The 10,493-nt window shown below is 41.9% G+C and overlaps 1 protein-coding gene across 1 annotated transcript; it reads right to left on the minus strand.

Annotated features, from left to right (window-relative positions):
- Nucleotides 1-2,229: 2,229 nt before the first annotated feature.
- LOC121400669 lies at nucleotides 2,230-4,621 on the minus strand. The gene is made up of 2 exons (XM_041584345.1): nucleotides 2,940-4,621; nucleotides 2,230-2,381 (listed from the first exon to the last, which is right to left on the minus strand). Exons 1-2 carry the CDS (start codon nucleotides 4,604-4,606, stop codon nucleotides 2,369-2,371), a joined length of 1,680 nt encoding a protein of 559 aa, XP_041440279.1. The 5' UTR covers nucleotides 4,607-4,621; the 3' UTR covers nucleotides 2,230-2,368.
- Nucleotides 4,622-10,493: the final 5,872 nt, after the last annotated feature.

Genomic DNA, 10,493 nt, shown 5'->3' on the forward strand with positions numbered 1-10,493 from the left:
AGAGGGTGGGGGTGACAAATATCAACCCTCTGACACTAGCCATTCGTCCGTTTTAGGATTTGGACCGTTCCAGCTATAAATTTCAATTACATTTCCTCTCTTGAAACATTAAATATGTTTCATATTAGGAATTACAGGCACAGTAAGAGTGCTGAGAGGACCCCCAGGAACAAGGGAGGTCTATTATAAATGGGACAGTGGTGTACGCTGTTGTGAGTTACAGTTCAACTGTCGCGGCAGCACCAATACAGAAGTGTAGCTGAAAAATCTGTAATGAGTAAAAACAAAGAAAACAGGAAGCTAGGGGGCTAGAGATATTTCCTGTTTTTGAGGAACTAACTTGACTAGTGACCGCTGGAACCGCACAATGAAGCAAGAGCTGTCTGAATATAACCTGTAGCCTAAGATTCAAGCAAATATATGATTATAGTGAACTTAGGTTTCAAAATAAAGCAAAATAAAGCATTACATAGAGATAATAAAACATCATTACATAGAGATAATAAGACATAGTAATAATCATCCTGAGTAAGATAATACTGATATTGTAACATAATACTGATTTCATTAAGGTAAAAATTCAAGTAAGACCCAAAAAATACCCTGAGATTAAGATAAAAAATGGAAATAAAAGTCAAAATGAAAAATTTAAAAGTTAAAAAATGTTAAGATCAAAGTTAAAAAATGTAAAAATGAAAAAATGAAAAATGTAAAAATGCTAAAATGAAGATTATTAAAAATGAAAAATACTAAAATGAAGCTAAAAATGCTAAAATCAATCTTAGTAGTAATAATAAAGAAATACTTTTTTTTTTTTTTTTTTTGTCCAACCTCCCCTATAAGGCTGAGAAAAGTTATATCTTATAAATGTAAATCAAAGTAGAGCAGAAGCTGGGGAGGAGGTACAGCGGCTAATGGCACATATCATTACTTTAACAATAAGGTACAGACCAAGGACCAGAGCTAAAATAACTAGGATGGGTTTAAAGAAACTTCCAAGGAAATCATTTAACCATCCACCAATATTACCTAACCATGTAAAGGGATTAAAACCATTTTTAGAAATAACCCTGGCTTGTTTTTGTAATTCGAAAACCTTGGCCATATGAGATTCAACAAGCGATTCAGAATCATTAATGTAAGGGCAACATTCTTCTCCTACTAAAACACAGACCCCACCTTGTTCTGCTAACAAGTAATCTAGGGCCATTCTATTCTGAAGAGCTACTTTACGAATCTGAGCTAGTTCTACATTAATTGCAAGGACCGATATTACAGTGTTGTTAATCATGCGGTCAAGAAGGGAAGCATATTCATTAAGGCGAACCATCATTTCTATTCCCCAACCTGTCCAGGCAGGGAAGAAAGCCCAAGCCTTATCTTTATCATTAAAAAGTTCCCTTTTCTGTATCTTAAGATTTAAAACAGCGGATGAATGTGTGTCTTAAAGCGAGGTAGCAGATAATTCTGTTCTAGTTCTAACAGCTGGGACTACATTTCCTATAGTACATCTACCTTCAGCTCCCATGGGCAACCATGCATAGGCTTTCTTACCACAGATGTAATAAGTCCCAGAAGGAAGCACCATGGGGCGGTGAAAACCCTGATTTCTAATCTGAAGCGTTAAAAATTTTATGTTATAGTGAGCAGGACCATCTATACTGTATAATCTAAATCCCATTCTAAACTCTTATTGGCCCAAGAAAGGCAGGGCTCAATAGTAGAAGATACTTTTGTTTCATCAACACAATGTGCATATGTGGTGGCTGCTTCATAATGTGTGGGTACCTGAGTAATATTTAAATCAGTTGAATTACATGTAGTTTCTCCTATAAGGATTTTAGGAATCCTGATATGTTTACCATTAATGGTCACCCGTGTTTTTCTACTAAAAACAGTGAAACATACTGAAGGATGGCGTACTATTCCTGCCAAAATAAGAGCTGGGGGTGCTTTCATTATTTCATCACCTTTACCAGAAATTTCCCTATATTTAGACAATTCTGGATCAAGAGTTGAAAAGTCCATCACATATCTGTCTTCAAAATCAGTCCATGTAAAGGGGACCCCAAGGATAGGGGTACCAAGGCTGTGAGTAGGAATATGTGAGCAAACCCAACAATCAGACTTATTTTCAATAGCGGCAGCAGTACTGTGCAGTCTTAAAAGTTCATTGTCAGCCCATAGTGCTGTTATGGGGGTGGAGAGGAAGTAGGAAACACAGAAGGACAAGGCAAGCAGTCTCGAAGATGAATCAATGTCCCGTGGTTTTCAAGTAATACGGCAGTGGGGGAGAGCTGTTGTATTTTAAAAGGACCGGAATATATAGGCTGGTCCCAACGGCTACGAGTAAAGTTTCTCTTGTAGACTAGATCTCCGACCTAGAAAAGAAAAGAAGGAGTGACAACAACAGGTGCCTTGGAAATATTCACTTCAGACATTTGGTGTGCTAACTGGAGACACCGTATGAGATTGTTTTTGGGCTGTCAGCATTAGGAAGTGGACGTGTACTGATGGTGTGGATAAGAGACATACGTCTACCGGTAGTGATTTCAAATGGGGTAAGTCCACAACGCCTAATAGGATGGTTGCGGAGTATGAACAATGCAGCTGGGAGACATTCCAGCCACGAGCCATTTGTGGCAGCTGTCAATTTTCTGAGTTGTGTCTTTAAGAGACCATTAGCTCTTTCCACAATGCCATTGGAGGTTGGTTTGTACACAGACACGTACCTCCACTTGATATCAGTACAATTTGCAAATGTCTCACAAAGTTGATTTTTGAAATGGCTTCCATTGTCAGAAACAATGGACTTGGGAATTCCATGTCTGGGAAAGATTTCATTGTATAGATTATCAAATACAACCAGAGCTGTTTCCTTCCTACATGGAAAAACTTCTAACCATTGAGAGTACGGGTCAATCATGACCAAAAGATACCTGTATCCTTTGCAAGGAGTTACCATGTCCGTGAAATCGATATGCCATTCTCTGAAGGGGCCAGCAGGCCTTGGAATCGCTCCAGGAGGAATCCTTGGAGTTTGATGACTGGTGTTGGTAAAACAAACATTACAAGTATTGACCACAGCTTTACAAATATCTTTTAAATCTGGGCACCAGTACATTCCCCGTATAGTGTTGATCAAGTCATTTGTTGGCATATGTGACCCGTAGTGTAACTGGTGGGCCAATAGGTGGCACTCACCTATGGGTAATGCTGGTACACCTGAAGGGTGCATCCAAATATATGGAGGCTCGTTATTGTGATAGTAATGAGAGCATTCATTAGCCACCCATTTGTCTGTTTCTGCACTAGTGGCACTTTCTTGCATTACTCTGATGGGTGCAAAAGGGTTAGAACTGGAAAGATATTTCTTAGCTCGTGTTTGTACAAAAATGGTTAGTGGGTTTGTGGTTTGTTTCGCTAGTTCATCAACTATCTGATTGCCGTATGCGACAATATCTGTGACATTATGTTGGTGTGCTTTTACCCATTCACAGGATGTTTTTAAACCTTTGTTGTGTCTTTCCTGTAGTACTTCCATTATAGCAAGAATCGTGTCATGATGTTGTAGTGGAGTTCCTTTTCCTGTAACAAAACCTCTCTTGTGCCATTTAGATGCATTTGTATGTATGGTGGTAGTGACGTAAGCAGAGTCTGTATACAGAACTCCGTTGTTGTCATTCATGAGCCGGAAACCTTCTAAGGCGGCGGCTATCTCTGCTAATTGGGCTGATGTATCTGGTGGCAATGCATATTGTCTTTTCTGTATAATCCCTTTGGTATCAGGATCTATCTGACACACGGCAAAGCCCGTATGTGTTTCTGTCTGTGAACCGTCAGAGAAAATTACAACATGTGACGGTGGTAAATCTGTTACTGGGACAATACCCATAAAGGGACGTTCCTCTGGAATTTCCTCAGAGGTACAATCATGGTTCCCAGCCGAGAACAACAATAAGTCTTTAAGATTATTGAAAGGATTAGTTGGAGGCATTCCTTTGAAAGAAATGTGACTTCGTAGGAGCACAGCCGTGCATTGTCCTACGCGTGCAGGCACAAAGTGTAATGTATTACTTTTGAGTAGTGCTGGCACGTCATGTGAGGTGTATATGGTAACACTGGGAACAATCACATGTGAATAGAGCTTTTCTACAGATGCTGCACAAGCGCATATGTTACGTTCACAGGAAGTGAAAGCTTGTTCTATGGGTGTAAAAATTCCTGAAAAGTGTCCTATAATACATCCCTCTTGTTGGGTGGCCACTGCCGCCCAACAGATTGCATTCGCAAAAACGTACATGTAGATAGGCTCACAGCTGTTCGGCAAATGGAGTTGTGGGGCCTGCAAAATATCAGACATTAGACATTCAAGAGCAGTAGAGTCAGATTGAGACAGAGAGACAGAAGCATAACCAGGAGGGTTGCCTTTGAGGTATTTTCTGAAAGGAAGTATGCGAGAACTGTAAGCAGGAATCCATAAGCGACAGAAGTTAAACAGACCCAAAACACTGCGTAATTCTTTGACTGAGGTAGGTAGATGCATACGTTGGACATCAGTGAGCACCTGAGGGCCCATGAGTTTGGCTCCCTTGCTGAGTGTCATGCCTAGAAAAGTAACTGAGGTTTGACAAAATTGCAGCTTTGAACGATTGACCTTATAACCACATGTATGCAAATGCAGAAGTAAGGCACGAGTGTAGTGTTGGCACAGTTCAGCAGTGTCTGCAGAAAGCAGAAGGTCGTCAACATATTGTATTAGAAAAACAGAAGTAGGTAAAAGGTCAGTGAAAGTTTGCAGATCAGTCGCGAGTACACGGCTGAAGATCGAGGGACTGTCAGCTCCGCCCATTACGAGGCGGGTCCACTGGTAACGGTTATTGTTGTAGGTGAATGCAAAAAGTGGTCTGGATTGTTGAGATAAAGGAATGCAATAAAATGCTTGGGATAAATCCAAAACTGAATTATATTCCTTTAAGGGACAACTTCATTTAACTTCCGTAAGTCATGGACTATACGGTAGGAGCCATTTGGCTTCTGTACTGGGTACAAAGGAGTGTTATAAGGAGAGTCGCTTGGTTCAATTATGCCATGTTGCAAAAGTAGGTTAATTTCATCTGCCACACCCTGAATGGACTGGGCTTTAAGTGGGTACTGTGGTACCTTGGGGCCATCACACCCTGGACGTAAATTAATTTGAACCTCTTCAACTGAAACGGCCTTACCAAAAGGTGCCTCGGGTGTGGCCCAGACTGCTTTAGGTATATCGTCAAATGGATCAACTGAATCTGCAGGAGAAGGGACAGTAGTTGCAAACAGTACAGTTGGACGTGAGACAGCAAAATCAAGAATGATGTTAGCTTTGGTTAACAGGTCTCTGCCTAGCAAATTGACAGGACATGCAGGTGCATAGACAAAAGCATGTAGACAGGTGATAGTCCCAATTGTCACTGGAACTTCAGAGGTTAATTGGTTTAGCTGAGGCTTACCATCAAATCCTGTAGTGGAGACTGTTTGGGAAGAAAGGGTTAAACTTGCAGGATGTACAGAGAGAACAGATACTGTAGCGCCTGAGTCAAGCAAAAAACATGTAGGCATTTCTGCTATAGAAACAGTAAGAAAAGGTTCTTCAGTGGACATGGGAACCCGTAAAAGCATAGACAGTCATTGCGATTGGTTTCTGGGTGGAGACCAATTAGGAAAAGACTGAACATTGGAATTGTTGCGAGATTGAAAGTTAGGAGCGTTATACTGATTGCCAAATCGTTTTTGACTACGGCATACACGGGCATAATGTCCTGGCTTGTGACAGTTGCAACAGACACCCTTGGGTGTGTTATTAGCTTTAAAATCTCCAAATTTCCCTCTATTAGGGTTGTAAAAATTGACCACCGGACTGAACATTTGCAAAAAAGGTAGGGAAATCTTTTAAAAATTCCCTGAAAGAATAGGACTCAGTGGTGGGTGTTGGTTCTGGGGTTTGTTCTTCGGGCTTGTTTTCTCCCTCTTGGAGTTCCTTAATTTGCAAGGACATGAGTTTATGCTGGGTGTTTTTGAAATCCTTCTCTGCCTTTTTACTGTCTTCCTCATAGATTTTATGGTAGTGAAGGATATGAGTATAAATCTCCTTCCATGATTTGGCATCTAAGCCGACTATAGCATCTAATTTTTTCTGTAAGGCGGCTGGGAAACCTTTACGGAGGGCCTGATAAACAAGTGGCACTACATTTGGTTCGTAAGGATCCATACCTGTTTCTTGTGCCCATTGTTCTAAGAACTCTGAAATGTGTTTAGTTATGTCTGCACTTTCAGGGAGAGAAGTATTCATTAGTTTCCCGAAGTCCTTGTGAGTGGGATAACAAACTCTGAGAGCTGCAAAAATTCTAGGTCTGTAAGGGTTAAATTCAGCTCCGTCGTGAGAATCTGAGGACAGAACAATATGAGGAAGTCCTGCCTCGTTCCATATGGACTGCGCTGAGCGTCCAAGAATTTGAGCTAGTAATGCTTTTAGATCGCCTAAGCATAGAGACATGCCGGCAGTTAGTATTTCAAATTTAGATATCCAGGGGTCTGCCCCCCTTAACAGAGGTGGCAGAGCCTTGATTATCCCTTCCACATCGGCAAAGTTCCAAGGGACATATTTAAGTCCTTTGGTAGTATGCATAAGAGGATACATCTGTTTGGGTGAGGGTGAGACTATGTTAGCAAGTGCGCTCAGATTTTCATATTTCTCCCAAATGCTAAGACCATTAATCATGTATTGTCTATCCCAATTTGGATCTCCCATGCCTCCTCTGATACAGAGGCGTGCTGTATTCAAGTTACGGGTGTCCAGAGCTCCCTCTCTAGGAAATGGGGTAACATTAGGTTTTAAAGATTCTGACCAGCCGGCCAGATTGTCAACCCAAGGATCTACAAAAGTGCTATCCCCCCCTTCTCTTCGGATTACTACATCCTTTGGAGAGAAGGAATTTTGTTTTGGAGTGATGTTTTTTGGTCTTGTAACAATAGTTGCCAAGACTCTAGCTGTCGGGATTTCTGCATCTTCTAATATGGGCATTTCATCCTCTTCCTCGTCAAAAGATATGTTAGAGAGAGGTGTATTTGCCCTAATCTCAGGGTGATTTCCCATAGGGGTCTGAAAACCCTGACTAGGAGGTGCTCTGTTAACAGGGGTTTGGTGTGCAGCATCCTCAATAGGACAAAAAGGGTTGGTTTTGCTAAGTTTAAGACGCCCTGAGACGTCTGCCCAGTATGAGTCCTCATTACTGGCATGTGGCACTGTCTGCAAGTTTGTTGGTGGGGGAAGTGCCGGGGCAGTATAGCCCTGTGCTACCCTAGGATTGCCAATAGGCGTGTTTAGGGCAGTCTGTAATTGCTCCTGTGCGTCCATGTTAAGGACGGGATATAATTTGGCTGAACTCGGAGCAGTGTCTATGTGGGCTGGTTCAGCTGGGGCATATGCAGGTGGTTTTTCTGGGTATTGCTGAGCATATGCTTGCCAGATGTCGTGGCATGCGGTATGTGCTATTAATTCTTTGCCCTTACATTTAACATTGATCTGTTCTAACAGGCTAGCTAGATCTGTAGGGAGAAGACTGCAGTTTTCTGGCCAGGAAAACGTGGCATCCTTACTTGTACCCCACTTAACCCATGCTTTGTGACATGTTACTAGAGCCTTACGACATAAGGGGCTTTGGTCACACACCTTAACCAGAAGTTCTGGGGGAGTTTTAGGTTTAAGCATCTTGAACATATCGCCTCCAATAGTAAATAAGAAGAACAAAATTTAACAAGGCGAAAAAAAATAAGATTGCTTCAAGCGCTAGGTTGTATTTGGAAGAATTACTATCTTCTTCTGTTGAAGGCATAAGAAATCTCCCTAACAAAGAAAGTGGGAGTGTGTCTGTAGTGTTTTTACAATGTGGGACTTACAAACTGAGTGTAAGGGGCGAAAATAGATTTGAAGCTGCAGATGTTTGACACCTAGATGCTTCTAGGGCTCTCTTTTGACATATGCAGATTCAAACAGACAGGAAAGTGATTGACACACCACACGCTAAAGAATTTCCTTCAGAAAACCTAGTTTTCCGTTTTCTGGCCTGTTAGGTCGCCCTATAAACAGGAACCGCAGAAAAACTCCTAAACAGCAAGCAGACTCTGAGATAGAGTCACGGATTCCCTTATGGACACTATCACACAGTTTACGATTAAGCTAAAGTTATTCACGCACTCGGTTGATTCTGGAGGGTGTAGGTTCCAGTTTCAACCACAATCATTCAATCACAACAGTCAGGGATCCTTTGTCATTCATAAATCAACATGCATGTGTAATTTCTATGACAGAGTTTTTTTCTACTTAGTGTAACTGCTCATGATGAGGAACTAGGTATGTACAAATTACAAAAACAGTAAGAAAAAGGCGTATTCCTATCATGAACGGCAGAATATCAGAACTGGTTAGTACAACACTTAACACAATAATAAGCAGTAAAAATAGACTAGAAAAGTACATTGATGCTCACCTTATCAGAGCCTTCCGCGCGGGTATCAATCATCCGTGAGGAAAGTTTTCACGGGGAATCCGTCCTGGAGCCGAAAAGAAATCTCCACGGGTAGTCTCCTGTCACCTGTAGAAGCAGGAGCTCTCTTCTCAACTTGCCTGAAGATCCGACTGAAACACTTGGGCGTCCAGCGTCCGGGAATATCACAGTCGGCGGGTCACCAAATGTTGTTATATTTGTACCTCTATGACCTCGTACGTAAAGCAAAACCACGAAATAGTGCAAGTTCAAATACAATGAGGTAGTTTATTGTGTCCAAAATACAAGACAATAGGTTTTGCCTGGGGAAGCAGTCGTGTGTCACCTGGGTGGTACCCGAATGCTTTTCTAAAGATACTCCCACATAACATAAGTTTATATACCCATCTTGATGTCATAGATGGGGGTGATAACAAATGGGGGTATGCCAATACCATACATGGTCTGACTCCTCCTTGTACAATTAATGTCTAGATAATTTGCTTAGTCTTACAAGTATTTCAGACAATATTGCAACATATTGTTCTTAGTTCCAACGGTCCACGGTCTCGCAATCAGCTATTGGCTAAACATAGCCATTGTGGTATTTCCAGTAAGTTTGAGCAACACTTATGCAAAAGGGGCCCCACAAGACAAGCTGGCGTTATGCTGACACTCTGGAATTTAAGTAACAAAGTGGTGATCATTTGTTTGTATGGCCTAGTATAAGCTATATGAGTGACCATTGTCCACAGTAGACCATTAGTCCTTAAAGTCCATCCTGCCTTGGGCCCTATAGCGTTATGGCGTCATAGAGGGTGGGGGTGACAAATATCAACCCTCTGACTCTAGCCATTCGTCCGTCTTAGGATTTGGACCGTTCCAGCTATAAATTTCAATTACAGAATGGCCCTCTCAAAAGCTTTGAAGTACTTACATTATGCTTCATGTAACTGCTAGTTTAGTTTAGTTTAGATTGAGGATTGGAGATTATGGCCACCCTGGGTTGATTCTCAGCCTATGGATAGACGTAGAATCGGCCCTACACTTGAGCCACTGCGTCAGCATGAGTATGCATTTCAGCTCCAAAATTGCTCAGTGTGCCTGCACTTGGGCCAATGCCAGAGCCAGGCCAGGAGCTCTAGGCAACCTGGGCGGTTGTGGCGCTGGCTGAGCGCCTGCATTGGCTTGCGTGCACATGCGCAAGTTGGCACTCACGTGTGCATGTGCGAGTTGGTGCTCGAGCGCATGCACAGAACCGGAAAAAGACAAGGAAAGAGCACACACTGTTAGGGAGAGAGGGGACCAGACATGGCTAAGGCAACAGAGCAGGTATGTGCCTGGCGCCCCCCAGCTTTGCGCACTAGGCACATGCTTACTCTGCCTTCCCCTAGTTATGGCCCTGGCCAATGCATAGGGATGTTTTAAGGCCTTGGTGGGCCCTGGGCAAAGAGCAAGATTTTTTGAAACCACGCCCACGTCTTGATAACACACATTTTACTAAAACACAACCCATATGTGTCAGTATAATCACTATACAATATGAATAATGACCATATTAATCCCAGATGTGCTGATATAATCCATAAGTAAAATGGATAAAGGCATATTAACCCTAGGCATTCCAGCGTAATACCATAGAAAATGAATAATGCACATATTAACCCCAGGCTTGCCAGTATAAATTCTACAGAAAATAAATCATCAGCATAATTACCCCAGGCATGCTAGCGCAATTACTACAGTAAATGGATAATCAGCAGATTAACCCTAGATGTGCCAGTATAATCACTGTAGAAATGGGCAATAAGCAATCCATCAATCCCAGACATGCCAGTAAGATGAGTGAAAAATGGCCAGTGGATAGTCTAAATGTATTACCTAACACCTGCACAAGCAGTATACCAGTATCGATGTATATGACCTATTTAATTCACAGTGAAGTTCTTCAACAACATTATTTTATGCTCC

The sequence above is a fragment of the Xenopus laevis genome, chromosome 2S, assembly GCF_017654675.1.
Source record: "Xenopus laevis strain J_2021 chromosome 2S, Xenopus_laevis_v10.1, whole genome shotgun sequence".
NCBI classification, from domain to species: Eukaryota; Metazoa; Chordata; class Amphibia; order Anura; family Pipidae; genus Xenopus; species Xenopus laevis.

Bases quoted from the DNA above. Each gene is read 5' to 3' on its own strand.
- LOC121400669 (XM_041584345.1), bottom strand. From the start codon at position 4,606: ATGACACTCAGCAAGGGAGCCAAACTCATGGGCCCTCAGGTGCTCACT.